Source organism: Lepidochelys kempii, chromosome 1 (assembly GCF_965140265.1).
Source record: "Lepidochelys kempii isolate rLepKem1 chromosome 1, rLepKem1.hap2, whole genome shotgun sequence".
Lineage (NCBI taxonomy): Eukaryota > Metazoa > Chordata > Testudines > Cheloniidae > Lepidochelys > Lepidochelys kempii.
The window spans coordinates 208,852,456-208,875,655 of record NC_133256.1 but is presented as its reverse complement, the minus strand read 5'-3'; the positions used below and the strand labels follow the sequence as shown (position 1 = coordinate 208,875,655).

Genomic DNA, 23,200 nt, shown 5'->3' with positions numbered 1-23,200 from the left:
CTACCACCATGAGGTAAGCAGGAGAGGATTGTTATCCTTACTTGACAGAGGGAGAAACTAAGGCTGAGAAAGGTGAAGTGACTTGTCTTAAGTCACACAGCCAGTCAGTCACAAACCAACATCAAGACATGCCTATTTATTGTTGGGAGTAGCTCCCTATTGCTACTTTTACTTAATCATTGGGTACCCACTTCAGTAATACTACAGCACACATTAAGACAATGCTGTGGGCCATAATCCATGTGCCTAGAGTTTGTGTCCATTTGCTTTTGCTTCAGTCTGTCACCCTCTCTATCCCTAGAGCAGGTTGAGTGGATTTTTTTATGCTAGAGGTGGTTGGCAATGTTTCAGTGAAATGATTTTTTTTGTCAGAAAATGCCAGTTTATTGAGACCAAAACTTTTTGTGTGAACATAGCCGTTTTGACAGAACTTTCATAAGGAAGGCAGTTCTTTGAGTGCTTGCTCACGTCGATTCCATGCAGGTGTGCGCGCGCTGCGTGCACAGTTGTCAGAAGTTTTTTTCCCCTACCGGTACCCATCTCCTCGGGTGTGGAGCCCCTGGGAGTCATGCCTTCATGGCAGTGTATATAGATCCCTGCCAACCCACCACCTCTTCCTTCTTACCGCCAGTGACAGTCATTGGAGCAGCTCTCTTCTCTTGTTTTGGCAAGCAATTCCCTAGTGGATTTTCCCTTGTATCTGTAAATAAACTTCAATAAAGTTTTCATTAGTCCATAGTTAGTTAAGATAAGTTTTAGTTGGGGGTTTCCCCCCATCACCACGTTCTCCCCCTCCCAGGGACCAGGGCGTGCCTTGGTCTCAGGGATTCAAACCGTGCGGGTCCTGTCTGAAGCCTATGCCAAAGGGAGACCCACATGACTCCTGTCTGAAGTGTTTGGGGGAAGCCCATCAGACTGAGAAGTGCAAAATCTGCAAAGACTTTCATCCAAGGACTACGAAGGAGAGGGACTTTAGGCTAAAATTGCTCCTCATGGAGGTAGTCTTTCGTCCCCAGCCAGCACTTCGGTGTGGAGCACACCAGCCTCCATAAGAGAGGCTGTGGCACCGATAAAGCACTCAGACTCCAGAGACCATTGGGAGCACCACTCCCCAGCCCCAAGACCTCCTCTGGTGTGAGTGCCCGGCACCACTCCCATTCACCAGTGCTGCACAAGAAGAAGACTGACAGAGGTCACTCTCCCACTAGAGCAGCAGAGCAAGGAGGCACTGTGAGACCCTGCTCTAGCTCCTACTCAGCTGGCACCATCAACTCCAGTCTCTCAGGGAGGTCCATCGAGTCCAGTTCTTGTGGAGTCCCCAGTGTGGGAGTGTCCAGTGGAGGAGTTGGACCTTCCCTCCACTCTGGATCCTTTTGAGGTGGCCAGGGACCTTAGAGCAATGGCAGAACAACTGGCGCCACAAAGAGGCACCATGCCTTCTAAGGGCAAGCCGGCGATGATGCAGCTCCACTCCCCCACGCCATCTCGCTCCTCTGTCGCCGAGGTCTGACTCAGAGGTGTACGTGTCTAGGCGGAGCTGGCACTGCTCTTGGCACCATTCCCGGCACAGCTCCAAACAGGAGGGGCAGCCATTGCCTATGGTGCCATGGCCACTCCAGTGGCAGGCACTGGCTCAATGGCCCTTCTGGACCCCACGGGCCTACCACCAAGCCCAAGGGCTAGGGTCCAGATAGTTGTAAGATGTGTCCAAGGCATGGGCCCCTCCATCATGATCTGTAGCCAGGAACCTCCTCGAGGCCACGAGATAGACACCGAGGCCACAGCAGGAACTGTCACCGGGGCCGGCACAGGGCCAGAAGCCGGCATCACTCCCAGCACTGCACAAGACGCATTGGCGCAGGGGAATCTCCATGAGCCGGAGGGACAGGAGGACCCAGTACCCCGCGGGCATCCTTCTTATCCTCCCCTAATGAGGCAGGGGCAGGCACATCTACCACACTGCCAACCTTGAACAACAGAGCCCATCAGGAGTTACTCAGAAGTGTGGCTCAGAATTTGGGCATGCAGGCGGAGGAGACTGAACCCATGGTCGACGTTCTGGTGCCTGAAGGTCCCTCGAGGGTAGATTTGCTCCTCATTAAGACCCTCCAGAACACTACTAAAGCATTGTGGCAAACACCCGCCTCTCTTTCCTCCATGACCAAATAGGTGGAGAGGAAGTATTTTGTGCCTTCAAAAGGGTATGAGTGCCTTTTCATTCACCCTCAGCCGGCCACATTGGTTGTGGCAGCTGCCAATGAAAAGGAAAGGCAAGGGCAACTGGGACCCACTCCCAAGTCCAAGGAGGCGAAAAAACTGGATCTCTTCAGTAGGAAGGTGTATTCAACCAGGATGGGGGTCCAGCTTTGCATCGCCAACCAACAGGCGGGCCTCGGCCGCTACAACTTTAACTCCTGGAACACATCCAAATTCAAGGAGCTGCTTCTGGCTCACTCTCATTCAGAGTTTGCTGTCATTCTTGAGCAAGGCAAGGTCATTGCAAGGACCTCCTGACAGGCCTCCCTGGATTCTGCAGCTCCATCCCCTTTCAGGCTTGGCTAGCCTCCGTATGCAGGCTGAACTGAGACCACCTAGACAAGTTGGTCATACTCACTCCTCCAGTTATCGAGTCCCTCCTGTGGTGGCTTGACTTGCAAGTGGTGTGAGTGGGAGTGCCCTTCTCTGGGCCCCAACATTTGCTGTCTCTAGTAACGGATGCATCGGCAATGGGTTGGGGGATGCACCTAGGAAGACTCAGGACCTAAGGTCTGTGGTCCCAAGCAGAGCTTTCGCTGCACATCAACATCAGGGAACTATGTGCGGTTTGCCTTGCTTGCCAGACATTTCAAAAACATCTGAGTCCTACCAAATTCATGGCCATGAAAAACTCATCACGGACTGTGAAATGTGGTTTCCCCCCATGAAATCTGTATAGTATAGGATAAAGGCATACGAAAGACCAGATTTCATGGGGAAACCAGTGTTTCTGAAATTGGGGGTCCTGGCCGAAAAGGGAGTTGAAGCGGGGGGTGGGGGGGTCACAGGATTATTTTAGGGAGGTTGCGGTATTGCCACCCTTACTTCTGCGCTGCCTTCACAGCTGGCTGGCCGGAGAGCAGTGGCTGTTGGCCGGGCACCCAGCTCTGAAGGCAGCACCCCGCCAGCAGCAGCGCAGAAGGGTGGCAATACCACACCATGCCACCCTTAGTTCTGTGCTGCTGCTGAAGGCGGCTCTGCTATCAGAGCTGGGCGCCCAGCCAGCAGCCGCCGCTCTCCAGCTCTGAAGGCAGCGCTGCCACCAGCAGCAGTGCAGAAGTAAGGGCCGCAGTACCGCGACCCACCCTCCCTGACTGTGAAATTGACCAAAATGGACCATGAATTTGGTAGGGCCCTATATATCAGTATTGACAGACAATACAACAGCGAAGTTCTTTATAGACAGACAGGATGGTGCTCGCTCTTCTCCCCGTGCCAGGAAGCCCTCAAGCCGTGGGACTTTTGCATTGCCCACTCGATACATCTGGCGGCATTGTACCTTCCGGGCTCTCAGAACAAACTGGACAATCATCTCAGCAGGTCCTTTCACAACCACGAGTGGTCCCTCTTCCCGGATGTCTTGATCAACATCTTCCAAAGGTGGGGATTTCCCCAGATAAACCTGTTCGCAACACGGCACAACAGGAAGTGTCAGCAGTTCTGTTCCTTCCTGAATCACAGCCTGGGCTCGTTCGCAGACTCCTTTCCCCTCCCTTGCCTATAGCACTGCCCCTGGTCCCAGACTTGATAACGCAGGACCACGGCTGTCTCCTGCATCCCAGTCTAGAGTTTCTCCACCTCACAGCATGGAAACTCCATGGCTAAACCCTTTGGAGCTCACATGCTCAGAATCTGTTAGGGAGGTTCTCCGTGGCAGCCAGAAACCATCCACTCAAGCCACTTATTTGGCTAAGTGAAAGAGATTCTTGATTTGGTCACTGCAAAAGGACACTCCATGCCATTACAGTCATAGATTCCCTTTATCCTGGACTATTTACTGCACCTGAAACAGCAAGGCCTGGCGGTGTCATCAATAAAGGTGCAATAAACCTTTATTCCATCCAGGTTCTGCGGGCTAGTCAGGATTCGCTAATCCCATGGTTGGCGACTTCCTCAAGGGACTAGATAGACTGTACACTCAAGTTAGACAGCCAATCCCCCTCTCCCCCCCCCCCCCATTGGGATCTCAACCTGATGCTCGCAAGGCTGATGGACCCTCCTTTTGAGCCCCTAGCAACATACTCTCTCCTCTGCCTTTCCTGGAAAGCGGTGTTCCTCATGGCTATAACATCAGCCAGGAGTGTATCTGAGCTTAAGGCCTTGACATCTGAGCCCTCTTGTACTGTTTTTTTTATAAGGACACAGTACGGCCACACCTGGCCACACCTGGTTGCGGCCACACCTGGCTTTCCTCCCAAAGGTCGTTCGCAATTCCACGTGAATCAGGACATATTTCTTCCAGTGTTCTTCCCTAAGCCGCATTCTGGTAACCGGGAATGGATGCTCCACTCCCTGGATGTCAGACAAGCGTTAGCTTTTACATTGAGCAGACAAAGCTGTTTTGAAAATCAACACAGCTCTTCATTGCAATTGCTGTGTGAATGAGGGGGTTTCCGGTGTCATCCCAAAGGACCTCTTCATGGATCACGGCCTGTATCAGGAGGTGCTACGACCTAGCAAAGATACCTGCCTCAGCACTAACAGTGCACTCCAGAAGAGTGGAGGCTTCCTTAAGAGTGTTCCTGGCACAGATCCCCATTCAAGACATTTGCAGGGCTGTGACGTGGTCATTGATACACACCTTTACATCGCACTATGCCATTACTCTGCAGGCTAGAGACAAAGCCACATCTGGCAGGGCGGTGCTGCAGTCTGCAACTCAGTGAACTCTGACCCCTCCTCCTTGGGACTGCTTGGGAGTCACCTACTTGGAATCAATATGAGCAAGCACTTGAAGAAAACACTGTTACCTACCTCTTGTAACTGTTGTTCTTCGAGATGTTGCTCAAATCCATTCCAATACCCGCCCTTCTACCCCTCTGTCAGAGCACTGTGGCAAGAAGGAACTGAAGAGGCGGTGGGTCAGCAGGGACCTATATACACCACCATGAAGGCACGACTCCAGGGGGCTCCGCAGCCGACTCAATGGGTACCGCTAGGGGAAAGACCATTCGATGACTATGCACGTGGCGCACGGACACCTACTTGGAATGGACATGGGCAACACATCTCAAAGAATAAGAGTTACGAGAGGTAGGTATTCTTTTTTTTTTTTTCCTCAGGGCCCGGATGAAAGAGAACAAGCCACCCCAAAATAGCCAATCGCCCAGGCTAGAGACAATCTGTCTCTGGCCCCATGAATATTTAATCATTTATACCAGGTAGAACAGCTCCAACAGCAGACTGTGAGCAAAAGAGTCTGTAACCTGGTGGTTAGGGCTGGGCTCTAAATCAGGCCCAGTAGGGACTTGAAGCTGGGTCTCACATTCCATGGAAGTGCTCTAACCTCTGGGCAATTGGCTATTCTGGGCAGTTTGCTTTCTCTTGTGTTTTGGGTTTTTAAATTTTTTTTTAATTCCAAAGGTCTCACTTTTGTTCTGAAGGGACATAGAATCATAGAATATCAGGGTTGGAAGGGACCCCTGAAGGTCATCTAGTCCAACCCCCTGCTCGAAGCAGGACCAATTCCCAGTTAAATCATCCCAGCCAGGGCTTTGTCAGGGCATGAAAACAAATTTAGAAATCTTGACATTTTTCACAAAGCAGGTAACAGAGGCAGCCCTACCCCCATGCAGCGGGTATTCTGTGGTTGAACAGATAAGGGATGGGTGGATCAGAGCTGTGGCGGACCTGCACAGTTCTGATTCTGTGCTGCAGCAGCTCAGAGGGGCCACTGAAGCAATGTCACAGTTTAGGGCAGCTCTGCAGGCTCTGCATCACTGAGGCTACTTTGGCCCCCACAGCTCCTGATTATGGAAGATATAAACCAGTTGAGACGAATTTAGCCCTGCATGTTCAGAAATGAGCTGGGAGGCTGGAGAGTTAGAGTGAGGCATGTGTTATGTTGCAAAGACGAGTCTTTGTATTGGCCTAAGAATCATAGAATATCAGGTTTGGAAGGGTCCTCAGGAGGTCATCTAGTCCAACCCCCTGCTCAAAGCAGGACCAAGCCCCAGTTTTTGCCCCCGATCCCTACATGGCCCCCTCAAGGATTGAACTCACAACCCTGGGTTTAGCAGGCCAATGCTCAAACCACTGAGCTATCCCTCCCCTCAGGAGTTGCAGGTAGCCTGTGGAAATCTTGAGAATATTCCAGACCTCATACCAGGATTAGGATCCATGCAGGAACCCCCCACCCCCCAAGCAACCCAGAGTTGGGAAGCAGTATCTAGTCTCCTGCACAGTCCTACAGAGGGTGAGACATTTGTGCACGCTAGTACCCCCTTGGGTTCTATACACCTCACCCCTGTCCGCTGTCAGGCATACACAGAAGAGCCTAATTTTTCCTGGTCACACCCCAAAGCCTTTTTCATTAGTTTTTATTCTCAAACAGTTACAGACCAGAGTGGCCACGTTCTTGGGTGCAGAGAAGTGTGTGTGTATATGTGGAAGGGGGCCGAGACAATATCCCCCACATATGCTGTCTCTTCCCATCAGTGGTGACTCTACAGCAAATGTGGCTAAGGGCATTGTCATCTGTATTGTGGGAGAGGACTGCAGGGTTTACCAACAGCAGGGAATATAAACGAACTTCCCCCTCACCCCCCAACACTGCAGTCACCTGCCCCCCAACGGAGTGTCATGATTGAGGAGATGGAAGCTCTGCGTCAGCATGATAGAAATGCAGCTGAGCTGCAAGTGCTGTAGCACCAAACAGGAAATCAGTCCCTGCTCCAAACTGCTGCATGTCTTCAGCCCCAACTATATAATCTGTGGTGTGGGATATGAAACTCCTCCACCTCAGTGTGCTACCCCACCACAATCGTCACTCCAGTCCAATCTCGGCATCCCTGTCCTGCCCATGCAGTTCCAGGCTGTTGCTGGAGGGCAGCGTAGTCACCACAGCCTCAACAGTGAAGCCAATGGGAGCACTGGGGCCAGAGGGCTCGGGCTGGAAGGCAGTGTTGTCGTGAGCACCTGGGGTTGGCACAGCAGAGGCCAGTAGCTGACAGGAGCGGAGCCACCGGAAGGAGAGAATGAAGGTGATGGCAATGAAATCCAAAATCAGCTCAGCGAGCTCCACCACAGAAAGAACAGAAGAACCAAACCAGAGACTCCACTGATTCCCCAGCTGGGAGAGTAGCGTCACCACCTGCAAGAGAGAGATGGGGGTAGTGAGAATTATGTCTGCATGGGGACGCTTGTATTCCCACTTGCTGCCATGATCACCCACTGAAAGCATCCACAGCTGGGGCTTTATTCCCATCTCCAGTCCTGCCACAGGCGGAGAAATGCAGAAGTCAGGGATGTTCCTGGAAGGCAGAGGATCATAAGGGGGAGGGGCAGCTGGAAGATGAGGTATATACCGTGAAAGCAGGAGACTCCCCATTGGTTTTATACTTCCATTCCTCAAAAAATATGTTCACTTTGGCCACTCCATTCCTGTTATAAGAGAAAGAGATGAGTGACTCTAATCCTTCAATCCCTGTATTGGAGCGTACGCTCCTTAGCCTGCACGTATGCCAAACCTGCAGTTCCCCCATCTGCCAGCCCACTTAACACTCAAACCTGCAGTCTGCCCAAAATCCAGCGCAGCTGGCCATACCTACAGCTTTCCTTTGAGATTCCTGTGTGATATCCCAGATTTAGGATCCCTCAAACCTATGACACCCACAAACTCCCACCCAACCCCCAAGCTTTTATCACTCCCACACACTTCAGTGCAGGGGCGTGTGCAGGAATTTAAATTTGACCCCTTTGGGGGGGGCACAGAAGCTCACTCTCCCCAGCCCCAGGAGTAGCTCACTGCCCCCGTTCCCTATCTCTGGGGCTGCGACATGGAGAGAGAACTCCTTCCCCCACCCCTGGGGCTGTGGCTCTCTCCCTGCGAGGGGAGTACTGTGTCCCTCGGTGATTATTAGGGGGCCCTGTGCCCCTGCTTGACCCCTACCCCTTGCGCACGCTCCTCCTTTGGTACAACAGCTCCAAACTTACTACTGCACCAGACTCACGTCATCTCCCGAACTTTTAGAATACCTCCACATTTTCAGTTTGATTCCCCAAATTCACAATCCCAGCCCAAGGCTTCACCTCATTACATCAGTCCCTTGTCCAGGGATCCTCCCAATTGTTCTGTCAATCTCTAGACCTGGCCCCCTAAACTATTCCCCAAATCACCACTGGATCAAGTCCATTGGTCTGGTTCCAGGCCCCTGACAACACTCCTACCCCATTACTAGGCAAGACTGTGGGCCTGGTCCCAGGCTCCTGAAACCTTTTGTCTTCCCCCTCACTAGGTCTGTCTCTAGGTCTAGCCGTAGGCCCCCAAATTTCCACCTATCTCCATGACCGGGTAAGTCAGGCTCTCCTGTCTCCCCATCACTGGGTCATTCTTCCTGTCTGGCCCTGCACTCCTAGACCCCTGCTTCTCTCCCTACCTGATTTGATCTCTGTGCTTGGTCCCAGGCCCCTGATCACCCCCATTCCTCCATTTCTACCCATCATTGGTTCATCTGGGCGCAGGCCTCAACCCCCTGACCCCACTATCACTGGGTCCCATCTCTGGAGCTCTCACCTCTTGGATGTGATATTGTACTTATTCTGTCGGGACAGCATATGAAACACCCAATCCTGAAAGAAAAGCACAAAAAGCATTATAGATATACACCACTCTGTGATCCCAGCCTCCCCTTGTTGAGGGTTAATAAATGGTGGGACAGGTCTGCAGCCTGGGTCTGGTGGGATTACCACAGGAACCAATATCCTTACCTCGGAAACAGAGGAAGGCCAGTGGGAGTGTCCAGCTGACAGCTGATATTCAGTCACCCTGGAGGAAGACAGATCTATTCTTAACAGGAAGGACTATTGGATCCACAAAGTCCAGTCTCAGCACAGCAACCTCAACAACAGGGAACTTTCTCCAGATCTAGCACTTCTGCCCTACTCCTTACAGGGCTGCCTCCTGAATGTAGCCAGACTGCAGTATCCAGGAGCTCTCCCCCCAGCCAGCATTTTTGCCCTACTAACTTTGCTTCCCGCTGGGAGAGACCAGATTGAAGTCTCTGTGTGGATGTTTAGTTGATCAAACACTATTTGCCCCACATAATTGAATACTTGGTTTGGCAAATCAAATTCTCAGCCATTCAGTCAGCTCTCCGGATGAGACACACATAGGACTGGAAGTGATCTACTAGGTCAAGTCCAGTCCCCTGAGATCTCAGGCAACAATGCCATATAATGGTGTTCATAAAACCCTAGTTTTTATCCCGCTGAGACTTACTCGCAAGGTTTCCGACATTTGCTGAAACAGCCCAGAATGTTGGATTTGAATTCGACCTGGAGTTTATAATAACAGTGACCTGAGTAGGGGAGAGAGAAAAGCAAAGTGAGCTCACCCTATGTGTACAGGGAAGAGCATCTCTGGGGAATGTACATGGGTGTTGCAGGCCCAGAATAAGGTAGCTTCCTTGGAGGGGCTGAGAGCTCCAAAGAAGGAATCCTTTGGAGGACTTAAACAGGAGAGTTGGGGAGCTAATAACAGGGGATAATGGGAGTCTCAGTGTTCGGGGTTTGGAATGGGTAGGTTCAGGACGGCTTGGGGATTCATTATGTAATTCCTTCTGCGCCATCAGCACTTACCCCATGCTATCTGCTTAGTGTAGTCACAATACTCCGCTCCAGAGGGTAAGGGATAGAAGTAATATGCACAGCCGCAGCGTTCTACCATACTGATCTGGAAACAGGAACGAATGCAGACCTGGGAGGCATGAGAGAAGGGGAGAGCTCAGCAAGGGAATCCTCACATCCCAGCATAACCAGGCCCAGAAAAAAGATGAGATCCACTCATGGCAGGGAATGGCTGAGATTGTTTCCCAAGGAGGGTGGGGACAGGTCTGGGATAGGACCAGTGGTGGCGGATTACCTGCTCAGTGTAATGGGATGGGTACAGGTTCTGCACCTGCACATCACTGCCATCTTCAGTGCAGTCACTGTAACTGCCCCCAAGACGCATTGTCGTCTCCTGACAACAAACAGCAGTTTGTCAATCTTAAGAGTCAGAGAATTTAAGGCCAGACAGGACCACCAGATCACCCAGTCTGACTGCCTGCATGTGACAGGCCACTAACGCCCCCCAGCACCCACACACTAAGCCCAACACCTGAAATTGTACCAAGGTATTACAGCCCTCAGGAGAATGAGCTATTATGTGCCTCAGGCAGATAGCTGGGACTGAGGTGCACCAATGCCCGAAGCCCTACAATGGCAGGGAATTGATGAAGGGACACATACCTATGCTCCTGGTGCCTCCCCTTTCTGCCTGCTGCCCTGTAGTGCCATCCACCCGCAATCAATAACAGATACGATGGTAATAACCTCCCACTCCTCACTCCCATCTCATGCCACCAACTCCTCCTTGCTATCCCCCTTTTCCAGCCCTTCCCTGATTAGTAATAGCTTCCAAGGTAATGTCCTCCCCCTCAGTCCCTCCCTCTAGGGTTAACTTTTCTGCTCCCCACATCCTAGTTCCACGGCAACCCTTCTGCTCCCTACTGACCAACCTTGTGCTGACGCAAGTCTTCATGCAGGTGCACAGTGAAGCCCATGCCACCTCTTCCCTCATTCTACCTCCCCCTCATACCTTTCTCATGCTGATGGAGGTCTCCATACCCGGACGCACATTGAAGCCCCCATCGTCCATGAAGGCTGGTTCATTCTGCTCATGAACCATCACCCGGGCTCCTGTCACTGTGGATAGCAGTGGGATATAGTCGTTCTGCTCTGTGCGCACTAGCAGAGAGAGGCCTGTAGAGATTTCAGAGAGTGAGGAGGGATCAGGGCCAGTCACTGGGGTGGGAGGACAGCAGAGAGATCACAACTGGGCTAGTGGGGGAGGAGGCAGAGAGTAGGGGCATCACAGCTGAGCCAGAAAAGAAAAGGGGATCAGGGCTGGGCCTGAGTTGAGTAGAATGTAAGGGGGTCAGGCCTGGGGGGAGGCAAAGAGTTGAGAATCAGGGCTGGAGGTGGCAGAGAACTGGGATTGCAAAGCCAGGCCTGGAGAAAGCAGAATCTGGGGAGGCCTGAACTTTTGGCACTCCAAACTCACATGTGTCATGTTGGGGGATGCAATCCACCATCACACAGGGGAATAAGCAGAGCAGGATCTTGGTGCTCACAGTTCTCTCCCACCCCCAAAATCCTCATATTCTAGATATACACCTGAATGGGTTCTCCCCACCTGCTACAGGGACCCTCACCATTATTGATCCCAGGCAGGGATGATGTCCACAGGCTGCTATTGCCATCATTGAATGTGTAGCAGTTCCCATAAATAGGGTGATGGAAATGGGTGTAATTCCTGGGAGAGAAATGGAAATATTCAGATTAGGGCATCCAGGCATGTGGGGCAAAATCCCCAAGAGATGATGAGGGACAGGGTATTCTAAAAGGAACCAGTCTTTGTACCACCCTATGGAGAGGAACTGAGAGCAATACAGAAGAGTAGTGTCTGTAGTGTAAACAAGCCCTGAGAAATGGGTCAGAGCAAGGTTATTTAGCAAGGTGTTGAAAATGACTTCTGAAGCTGAAGAGCTGTTAGATTCCTCATGTTGCTAACTCTGGAGGACCAAAACAGGTGTTAGCAGCAGTGGGATATTTTTATAAAATCTCCTTAATATAGGCCTGGCTTTAAATTCTCCCGCCTCTTCTCCATCCTCTTGGATAAGATATTAATTTGATTGCCCCTTTGGGATCATTTGACTGTAAACTATAACACCGGGAACTGGCTTGTTTCTTACTATTCTTTCTACAGCAGCTGCCCCTCCTTCCTCTTCTTGTAAGGGTATGTGTCTGTGGGCTTTGGTACACACAAACATTGTACCACTTTTAATTACATCAGTATAGTTAAAGTGATACAACCCCCTACTGTGGACTCAGTTACACCAGTATAAAGATCCCTTTGTACAGTATAACTGCACCCGCACTAGTGTATGCACCTGAATCACAATTTCAGTTATCTGAAAGGGAAAAGAGCACAGGAACTATCTCATGGGACTTAGGGGTCAGTGAACCTGAGGAGCCAAAACCCCAAGGGCAGGACCCAGAGCCAATCACTTGAGATTATGGGATTCAGGAGCCTCAGGAATTGAACAAGGGAGAATGCCCCAGGCTTGGGCCCTGGCAGTGGATGTAACTGTTCTCCAGCAGTAGTGTCTTGGCTTCTCCTTGTACGCAGCAAGGAATGCAGAGGTTGTTAAGATGGGATATTGGAGCCTCTCAGCACTCACGCCTTGTCACATGGAACCTCATTGAAACGGCAAGCATAGATGAAGTTCTCAAAATTGGACTCATCCAGGGCCTTTGTGTTAGGCATCCGTGCCAGAATGTTGATGTAGTGGAAACTGTACCACTCACGCACAGCATCTACACCTGATGAATACGTCTGATGAAAACAATCCTCATTGGTCTCGTTGCACTGCAAGAGAAACATCAGCCATCTCAAGGAACACAAGTCCATGAGGAGGGATGAGGGGGTATACTTGACCTCCCCCCGCCCTCCCGAACATGGACAGGAAATAAATTCAGATTATACTTGACAAGTGCAGCTAACAGACATAAGTGAACCCCTCCCCCGTAACCCCAGATCCTCAATGGGAGGGAAACTCCTGGGTAGGGGGAATGATCAAGAGACTGAGGAAGCAGCAAACCACAGTGAAGTTATTGCAATGAGCTGTGCAAAAAATGAGATTGTGTAGTATACACAGCAGCTTTCAATTCTGGAACAGGGAGTCCCTCTGTGTGGGTGTACTTACACCTTGGTATAAACTTAAAATTTAGATCAAACTAGCTACATCACTCAGATGTGCGAAAAATTCAAACCCTAAGTGCTGTAGTTAAATTCACCTAGCCCCGGTGTACACATGGCTAGGTTGAGGGAAGAATTCTTCTATTGATGTAGCTACTATCACTCGAGGAGGGAAACTACCTACTTTGACAGAAAAAACCCTTCCATCGATGTAGGAAGCATCTACACTACAGTCCTACAGCAGCACAGCTGCAGTTGTGCCATGGAGCGCCTGTAGTGTAGACATGCCCTAGCCTAGACTAGAGTTTTTGCTCCTGCTGGAACTCTAGTTAATTGATTGATGGTTGAGTATGCTCTAGAGCAGTGCTACTCAAAGTGGTGGTCTGCGGACCGGTGCCAGCCCACGAGCCATCGGCTGCCGGTCTGCGCGCACATAGGAAAAAAAAATTGCCGGCCCCCACATCAGATAGCTTGAGAAGCACTGCTCAGGAGAATGGATGGAGAAGGGGGACAGTCCTTCCCTAGATCCCTTAGGCAGAGGCTGGGACTTGAAAGGCTTTTTTCAGTTCTTAACAACTTTCATTAGTAGCAGCAACGACAACTTCACCAGATTTCCAGACAGTGGAGGGTGGAGCCGACACTGGTATGAGAGGATCTAATGAGAGATTAGGAGCTAGGCAAAGTCTGTAGAGTACAGGAGAGAGAGGGATCTATTCTCACCAGGATGAAGCCAATTTTCCAGTCACTTTTGTCCACTGGAGGACTGTTCCCCTTCAGGCTTGCTGGTTCATCACGCTTGTGTCTCCTCAGTGGGTGGCGCTGGACATGGTGGGACAGGCTCCTTGGGCTACGTTTCCGGGTGGACTGGGCTGCCCAGTTGCTTTGTACCAGAGACATGTTGTAGTTATACAGGTCCATTAGTGTCTGATGGGTGATACGATCCAGTTCATCCAGCTCCTTCTGGACAGCACTGTATCTGTGAGATGGAGAGAGTGGACTCCAGAGTTAGGACTTGTCTCTATTGGGGAATTTCCCACTATAGCTATACTTACACTATAATACTTATTTGCCTATAGCTAGACAGGTATAAGTCCCCATGTGGGAATAAAAGTGACTTTATTCAGATATAATTACTCTGCTTCCAAACTGTAGTGGAATAGTTATTCCAGTATAGCTATGTAGGGAAATTTACCCATGTAAACAAGCCCTTAGTATCTCAATATCACCTGTAGGGGCACTGGGTATTTCTCCTGATCCAGTAGGAGTACAATACACAATACATATATACCTGTAGGCCCTGGGAGTTTGTCTCATACCTGTAGGGGTTGAGAGTGCACAGTGTGACAGCAGGGAAGGTCAGCTTGTCTGAGTTGAGGTTAAGGTTCAGGTTGACAGGGAAGCTGAAGTACTGCCTGTAGAGGATCCCAAATTGCCAGTACATTAGGCCAAAGGTGAGGAAGAAGAGCACAGACCAGAAGGCTGTCTTCATTTTGTTCCTCTTTGAGCAGACTAAGCGGATGGCTCCATGGATGGTTGTGTTGTTACAGAAGAACTGGAAGAGTTCATGGTATGACTTGTGGAACTCAATGAGGCCCTGACACTCCTTCTCCAACTTCTCTGCCACTTCCTCCACCTTCTGCTGCTTCTCTGCTTCCTGTTCACATCTCCTCAGCCTCTCCCTCACTGGCACCTTCTTTGCCTTCACAGCTACAACCTATGACACAAAAAGCTTGGAATCAGGCAATATATAGATATCAGTTAAGTCTACCATGACCCACCTAACTCAGGAAGCCTTTGCCTGCTGGGGCCCTTCAGCCCCTCCACATCCCATCGTCCTCCACATTCAAGCTATTCCACACACACACCCCATCCTCTCCCACACCCTGTCCCCTCCACACACACCCCCATTCTCCCCCATGCCCTGTCCCCTCCACACACACACACCCATTCTCCCCCATGCCCTGGCCCGTCCACACACACCTGCTATCTTCCCTCACAATCCGGTCCCTCTACACACACACTATCCTCCCCCATATCCCAGCCCTTCCATACACATACACACACCTCTATCCTCCCCCATGCCCAAGAGTCTCCACACACACACCCTATCCTCCCCCACACGTCAGCCCTTCCCCACACACTCCCCCATCTCTCCCCCGCCCCAGTCTCTCCGTACACGCACCCAGACCCCCTCCCTCCTTTACCCCAGCATCCACTCTGTAGAAACCCCACTGCACCCTTCTTCAGAGGGTGGTGTTTAAAAGCAAGGTTAGAAGCAACTGAGTAGAAAGACACTAACTTGATGCATGTTAGCCTATGATGCTGTTTCCACTGAGCTATGTGGACTCCACTCTCCTTGGAAATGAGGGTCTCCCTTTGGTGTTGTCCCCCTGTGGGAGTTTCTCTCTCCTAAGCGAGATCTGTGCTTTGCTGTGCCCTGGTCTCAGACTCCCGGCTCTGCCTCCTGGCAGCTGCTTTGCCTTGGTGGTTAGGATTAGACTGGTTTCTTTCCAGCTCAATCTGGCAACCTGTCCTGCTCCTGCCCTCCCAGCCGCTCCCCGCCTCCGCAGCTCTGGGGGAAAAGAAAAGCCTCATTAACATCTCAATATCTCGGTTCCTAGAGAAAAGGGAGATGGGCCGGGGTAGGGGGAGAGCAAGGGGTGGAAAAGGGCAGGCTTTGGCGAGGGGACAGGGAGAGGAATGGGGGACAAACAGACACTAGTAAAGCCCCAGGAGTGGCCCATGTTGACTGAGGACCACTGTAGAAAAAATAATTTTGTGGTCTGGGGCTTTCACTGGGGGCTTGGGGCGGCAGCAGCTCTGATTAGCAAAGAGAGGATTCAGGTACACAAGTGTGCAGCCTCAGGGGCCTCTCTCTGCTGAAACAACAGGGTGGGGCTTTGAAATAGCTGAGCCGTTTTAAGTCAAGGACACAAGCACCCCACCCATCCTTCTGACTCCCTGGGCTGCAGTCTCAGAGCAAACCGGTACTGACACCCAAGAGCCAGCTGGCAACCTCGCTTGCACCTCCCCCACTCCCCGCAGAAGGGTGGAGGAAGAGGTAAGCAGTGCTGGCTGCTCCCAGGTAGGGCTGCAGACTGCTCCGAGAGCATTACATTATGTCCCTCCCCCCACCCCTTCTCCTGAGCTGGGAACACAATGTCCCAGCAAGAGGAGAAAGGTAGAAAAAAATGTTGGCAGCAGTGTCTCAAGGACATGGGGACAAGTCAAGGTAATGCAACAGTAACAGCAGCTACCTGAGTTGGGCACACTCTCCTGTACCCCACCAGGCTGGGCCAAGGCCTTGGCTCAGGGCAGGTACTGTAGGGATCTCCCCAGTTACCAATTTCCAGGCCATTCCAGGGGTCTGGGCTCCTAGCCTGTCCCTTTAGAGCTCTCAACCATCGTCAATGCTCTTCAACCCCAGGAGGACGTAACCTGTGGGAGCTAGCAGCATTGAAGGAGGGGCTCTTAAGCCCCAGGAACCCAACAATGCCTGTCATTTAACACAGGACTGTGAGGCAGTAGTATTCTAATAAACACCCTAGCTGAGACTAGAGCATTGTGCTAGGCACTGTAAAAACACTTAAGAAGTACTTGAAGAGATTACACGCTAAAGTAGAAAAGGCAGAATTATTATCCCCATTTTGCAGATGGGGAATTGAGGCACAGAGAGATTAAATCTGTGCCCAAGGTCACACAGGGAGTTTGTAGCAGCCCTAGGACCTAATCTAAATCCTAATGCAATGTTTTAACCACAAAAACATCTTTCCTCTCAAAAATCATTGCCTTCTAGTCCCAGCGCTGGGAAGGGATTGGCATTTACTGGGCTATCAGCAAGGAGATTTGGAGTTCAGACTCCCAGGCTATGTCTACACTGCGTGCCTTATAGTGACACAACTGTGCTGCTACAACCATGTCTCTGTAAAGTACGCAGTGTAGCCGCTAGAACGAGGAGTACTTGTGGCACCTTAGAGACTAACAAATGTATTTGAGCATAAGCTTTCGTGGGCTAAAGCCCACTTCATCAGATGCATGCAGTGGAAAATACAGTAGGAAGAGATATATATATACAGAGAACATGAAAAAATGGGGGTTGCCATACCAACTCTTAACGAGACCAATCAATTAAGGTGGGCTATCATCAATTGATTGGTCTTGTTAAGAGTTGGTATGGCAACCCCCATTTTTTCATGTTCTCTGTATATATATATATATGTATCTTCCTACTGTATTTTCCACCACATGCATCTGATGAAGTGGGCTTTAGCCCACAAAGGCTTATGCTCAGATTCATTTCTTAGTCTCTAAGGTGCCACAGGTACTCCTTGTTTTTTCCGCTGATACAGACTAACATGGCTACCACTCTGAAACTCGTCACAGTATAGCCACTGTTTGTCATCAGGAGAGAGCTCTCCCACCAACAAAATAAAACCACCCTCAACGAGGGGCGGTAGCATCTCCTGCTGACAAAGCACTGTCTATACTGGCGCTTTTCATTGGTAAAACTTTTGTTAGGCAGGGGTGTGTTTTTTCACATGAAAAAGTTTTACCTATGAAAGTGCAGTGTAGACATAGCCCTAGATACTATTTGCAGCTCTGAAAGTTTTTTCCAAGGTGTGAATTTAAACTTATGTAGTTATGTTGGTATAACTCTTGGTGTTGACACTGTTATTCTGCTGCCTGTTTTTCAATTTAGTTTTTGTTATTTGGGAAGGATTAAAGCTATATTGGAAAACGTCGCTCATACACCATGAGTGTGTCCACTCCAGGGAAAGGCAATGGGAGCACTACATCTGTATAACTATATTGGTATAATCAGTAAACCTTTCACATATAGACAAGCCTTAACTCACTGTGGCTTTGATCAAGTCCCTCACTCTCCTTGTATCTCAGTTTCCCATCTATCTAATCCTCTCTTCCCAGGAAGCTGTGAGGGTTAACGAGTTACTGTGTGTGTCTCACTAGGAGTGCTGTCACTAGGAGGACTGGGAATAATAATGGTCATCGCAAAGCTCACCAGGTTTTGGGATACAAAAAATTATTCGTGCAGGAAACTTCAAGTACTATGGAATTCCTTCCTTTAGTGTAAATAACTCTCTATAATCCCGGTTTAATGATTCTGTATTTCTGATGTATTCCACTTTTATTCCAACAACAAAAGTGAAGGGATATCAAATTTGTGTTGAAAGGAGGTTGTTTTGGAATGATAATGAGTAGTGTCCCTTGACGCTACTCACCCACTTGCTGAAGTGAAGAAACAGATTGACAGAGCCAGAAGAGTACCCAGAAGTCACCTACTACAGGACAGGCCCAACAAAGGAAGTAACAGAGTGCCACTAGCCATCACCTTCAGCCCCCAACCAAAACCTCTCCAGCACATCATTAAGGATCTACAACCTATCCTGAAGGACGATCCCTCACTCTCACAGATCTTGGGAGACAGGCCAGTCCTTGCTTACAGACAGCCCCCCAACCTGAAGCAAATACTCACCAGCAACTACATACCACACAACAAAAACACTAACCCAGGAACCTATCTTTGCAACAAAGCCCGTTGCCAACTCTGTCCACATATCTGTTCAAGGGACACCATCATAGGACCTAACCACATCAGCCACGTCATCAGGGGCTCGTTCACCTGCACATCTACCAATGTGATATATGTCATCATATGCCAGCAACGCCCCTTTGCCATGTACATTGGCCAAACCGGACAGTCTCTGTGTAAAAGAATAAATGGACACAAATCAGACGTCAAGAATTATAACATTCAAAAACCAGTCGGAGAACACTTCAGCCTCCCTGGACACTCAATTACAGACCTAAATGTTGCAATTATTCAACAAAAACACTTCAAAAACAGACACCAATGAGAAACTGCAGAACTGGAATTAATTTGCAAACTGGACACCATTAAATTAGGCTTGGATAAAGACTGGGAGTGGATGAATCATAGAATCATAGAATATCAGGGTTGGAAGGGACCCCAGAAGGTCATCTAGTCCAACCCCCTGCTCGAAGCAGGACCAATCCCCAATTAAATCATCCCAGCCAGGGCTTTGTCAAGCCTGACCTTAAAAACCTCTAAGGAAGGAGATTCTACCACCTCCCTAGGTAACACATTCCAGTGTTTCACCACCCTCATAGTGAAAAAGTTTTTCCTAATATCCAATCTAAACCTCCCCCACTGCAACTTGAGACCATTACTCCTTGTTCTGTCATCGGCTACCATTGAGAACAGTCTAGAGCCATCCTCTTTGGAACCCCCTTTCAGGTAGTTGAAAGCAGCTATCAAATCCCCCCTCTTTCTTCTCTTCTGCAGACTAAACAATCCCAGCTCCCTCAGCCTCTCCTCATAAGTCATGTGTTCTAGACCCCTAATCATTTTTGTTGCCCTTCGCTGGACTCTCTCCAATTTATCCACATCCTTCTTGTAGTGTGGGGCCCAAAACTGGACACAGTACTCCAGATGAGGCCTCACCAATGTCGAATAGAGGGGAACGATCACGTCCCTCGATCTGCTCGCTATGCCCCTACTTATACATCCCAAAATGCCATTGGCCTTCTTGGCAACAAGGGCACACTGCTGACTCATATCCAGCTTCTCATCCACTGTCACCCCTAGGTCCTTTTCCGCAGAACTGCTGCCTAGCCATTCAGCCCCTACTCTGTAGCGGTGCATTGGATTCTTCCGTCCTTAGTGCAGGACCCTGCACTTATCCTTATTGAACCTCATCAGATTTCTTTTGGCCCAATCCTCCAATTTGTCTAGGTCCCTCTGTATCCTATCCCTCCCCTCCAGCGTATCTACCACTCCTCCCAGTTTAGTATCATCCGCAAATTTGCTGAGAGTGCAATCTACACCATCCTCCAGATCATTTATGAAGATATTGAAGAAAACCGGCCCCAGGACCGACCCCTGGGGCACTCCAGTTGACACCGGCTGCCAACTAGACATGGAGCCATTGATCACCACCCGTTGAGCCCGACAATCTAGCCAGCTTTCTACCCACCTTATAGTGCATTCATCCAGCCCATACTTCCTTAACTTGCTGACAAGAATACTGTAGGAGACCGTGTCAAAAGCTTTGCTAAAGTCAAGAAACAATACATCCACTGCTTTCCCTTCATACACAGAACCAGTAATCTCATCATAAAAGGCGATTAGATTAGTCAGGCATGACCTACCCTTGGTGAATCCATGCTGGCTGTTCCTGATCACTTTCCTCTCATGCAAGTGCTTCAGGATTGATTCTTTGAGGACCTGCTCCATGATTTTTCCAGGGACTGAGGTGAGGCTGACTGGCCTGTAGTTCCCAGGATCCTCCTTCTTCCCTTTTTTAAAGATTGGCACTACATTAGCCTTTTTCCAGTCATCCGGGACTTCCCCCATTCGCCACGAGTTTTCAAAGATAATGGCCAATGGCTCTGCAATCACAGCCGACAATTCCTTCAGCACTCTCGGATGCAACTCGTCCGGCCCCATGGACTTGTGCATGTCCAGCTTTTCTAAATAGTCCCTAACCACCTCTATCTCCACAGAGGGCTGGCCATCTCTTCCCCATTTTGTGATGCCCAGCGCAGCAGTCTGGGAGCTGACCTTGTTAGTGAAGAGGATGAGTCATTACACAAACAAAAAACTATTTCCCCATGCTAATTTTCTCCCTACTGTTACTCACACCTTCTTGGCAACTGTTTGAAATGGGCCATGCTGATTTTCACTACAAAAGTTTTTTTTTCTCCTGCTGATAATAGCCTACCTTAATTGATTACTCTCGTTAGAGCTGGTATGGCCAGCCCCATTTTTTCATGTTCTCTGTATATACATATATCTTCCTACTGTATTTTCCACTGCATGCTTCTGATGAAGAGGGTTTTAGCCCACAAAAGCTTATGCTCAATAAATTGGTTAGTCTTTAAGGTGCCACAAGTACTCCTCATTCTTTTTCCTTGAAATGAAGGACACTTAAGAGGTATGACGGTAAGGGCTGGGCCTTTGTGTACTTAGTGCTGCTGAAAGGTGTTGGCTTGACAATGCTGGTAAATGAAATCCTCTGTTAATCTATAGGGAAGCAGCAGGGTATGACTTCCTTTAGAGGGAAAAAGGGATAGTTCAGCCTCCATTATCTGTGCAGTTCTTGGCCTTGATGATGAGTCTGCCAAAATCATCTCATGTGGGGCAACCTAACATCTTTTAGATTAAATGCTTCAAACCTTCATTTACAGAGTTGAGGTTATCCAGTGATGCCTTTGAAAACCAGGAAATAACTAAGGCAGTGTAAACTTAAACTTCTGAAAACCAGGAAATACATAGATAGTGTCTTCTATGATAGCAAGGTACTGGACCCACAATGACCCAGAAAGTCCCTTCCAGTTTTGTATTCCTGTGTTACACACTGGTGCAACCTTAACTCCGTCCTTCTGGAGCTGGCAATAGCCAATGGGAATTCTCTGCGTGCACTCCAGCTACATTCTCTGAGTTAGCTCTCGCTGTATATAATGGAGGGATTCATTGGATTAGCTTGGCAGTGCTATGATAGTGTTATGAGGATATCTGTGGGGGGCTCCTGCTCCCGTGGAGGGGGGTTCTGAGTCCTCCCCAGGGGTATGTGATCAAAGGAAAGAGGTGCAAGTGTACCTTGATTCAGACTGCTTCATTTCAGCACTGTGTTGTATAGGTTGTCGCAGTAGCCATTCACGGGGTTCTTCTTGCCATGGGGATTGTCAGCAGTGAGGTGGGATATGAGAGTGGAGTGTCAGAGAGCTTATTGATGTGACTGAAAATAGAGTATTAGATGGAATTGTGTCCATAGGGTGAAGGGGTTGTAAAATTTAGCAAGTAGGGGGTTATTTCTATGGAGTGGGCTCAGAGTTTGAGAGTACAGCAGGTTTAGGTAGCTCCTGCACAGTAAATAAAATTTTTACCTTAGCAGAGAAAAATCATATATTCTGTCATACAGTGGTCATGTGCCCTGAGTGTTCTGCACTTCTGCAAGGTCAGAGTGCTAGTATGTGTTTTGTGGGCATTTTGGGGCAGTGCTCAGAAAGGGCAGAGTTAAGGTTGTGTTGGCATTTACCTTAACACTGTGTTTCTTAGTTTTCAGCAGTTTGTTTACATTACCATAATTCTTTATTTCCTGGTTTTCAGAGGCTTAGGTTTAGCCACTATCCATGTTCTGGAAGGGCATGAGGCACCACTTATCTCTGTGTTGTTGAAGTTTTGGGGAATTTATTTTCCTTGGTTTAAAAAGAAATATTTCTCAGCACCCCTGTGTACCAGAGCCCAGTTCTACCTCTGGATCATTGGCAATGATTATGCTCGCTACAGAATTCACTGGCTGCACATAGGTCCCTTCACTGTCTCTGCATCATTTCCTTGTCTCCTTTCTTTCTGCTGGTCCAGCACAGCCTGGTTCTCCCTCCTCAGTCATGGATGGAGAGGCAGAAATCAACTGGGCTCTGTTGGTTGAGGCGCTCAGGAGTGGATGCAGGAACAGTGTAGAGACTAGCATAAAGTTAGTAAGGATCTTTTTAAAAAGAGAAATTGGGGGATGAGGACATGAGAGGAAGGGTGATCCAGTGGTTAGGACTTAAGAGATCTAGGTTCAATTTCCTGCTCCATAACTGATCTCCTGTGTGACCTTGGCCAAGTCCCCTAGTCTCTCCAAGAGGGTTATATCCAGAAATGTATGTAGGCACTTAATTTCTATTGATTTCAATGGAAGTTAGGAGCCTAAATACCCTTGTGGATCTGACCCCATGTCCCAGTTCGGGGGACGGGGGTAATAAATACTTCCCTACCTCACAGGAGCATTGTGAGCATAAATACACTGACACTCAGATCCAGATCCACAAAGGGATTTAGGCACTGCATCATTCAGTATGATGGCACCTAAAAAATCACAGTAACAACAGAGCAATACACAAAGCTTGAATTAAGCAGGTTGGATAAATAACTAGAGTCATGGGATCAGGGGCACTGCACCATAGTCTTTCACCTCCCAGGTGGGTGCCATAACCACTGGACTATAGAGTCATTCTCATTGTCCCAATGACTTTTAAAGTACTTATATACTGTAGAACAGCTTCAACAGGAGAGCTTGAGACCTCTCCATCTCAGAGTGTCCTGTAGCTCAGTGGTTAGAACACGCTCTTGAGAAGTATGAGACACTTGCTCAAATCTTTCTCCATCCTTAGGCA

At 49.2% G+C, this 23,200-nt stretch overlaps 2 protein-coding genes across 16 annotated transcripts in view; one reads left to right on the top strand and one right to left on the bottom strand.

Annotated features, from left to right (window-relative positions):
• Positions 1-23,200, top strand: part of VAMP1 (vesicle associated membrane protein 1) — a 127,751-nt gene that overhangs the window by 22,030 nt on the left and 82,521 nt on the right. The window lies entirely within an intron of this gene.
• Positions 6,533-15,666, bottom strand: SCNN1A (sodium channel epithelial 1 subunit alpha). Its single transcript, XM_073310954.1, has 13 exons — positions 15,297-15,666; positions 14,314-14,711; positions 13,718-13,973; positions 12,480-12,667; positions 11,451-11,551; positions 10,835-10,998; positions 10,118-10,216; positions 9,835-9,952; positions 9,476-9,554; positions 8,965-9,022; positions 8,771-8,826; positions 7,563-7,638; positions 6,533-7,348 (listed from the first exon to the last, which is right to left on the bottom strand). The coding sequence occupies exons 1-13, from the start codon at positions 15,303-15,305 to the stop codon at positions 7,022-7,024; spliced, it is 1,929 nt and encodes a 642-aa protein (XP_073167055.1). The 5' UTR covers positions 15,306-15,666; the 3' UTR covers positions 6,533-7,021.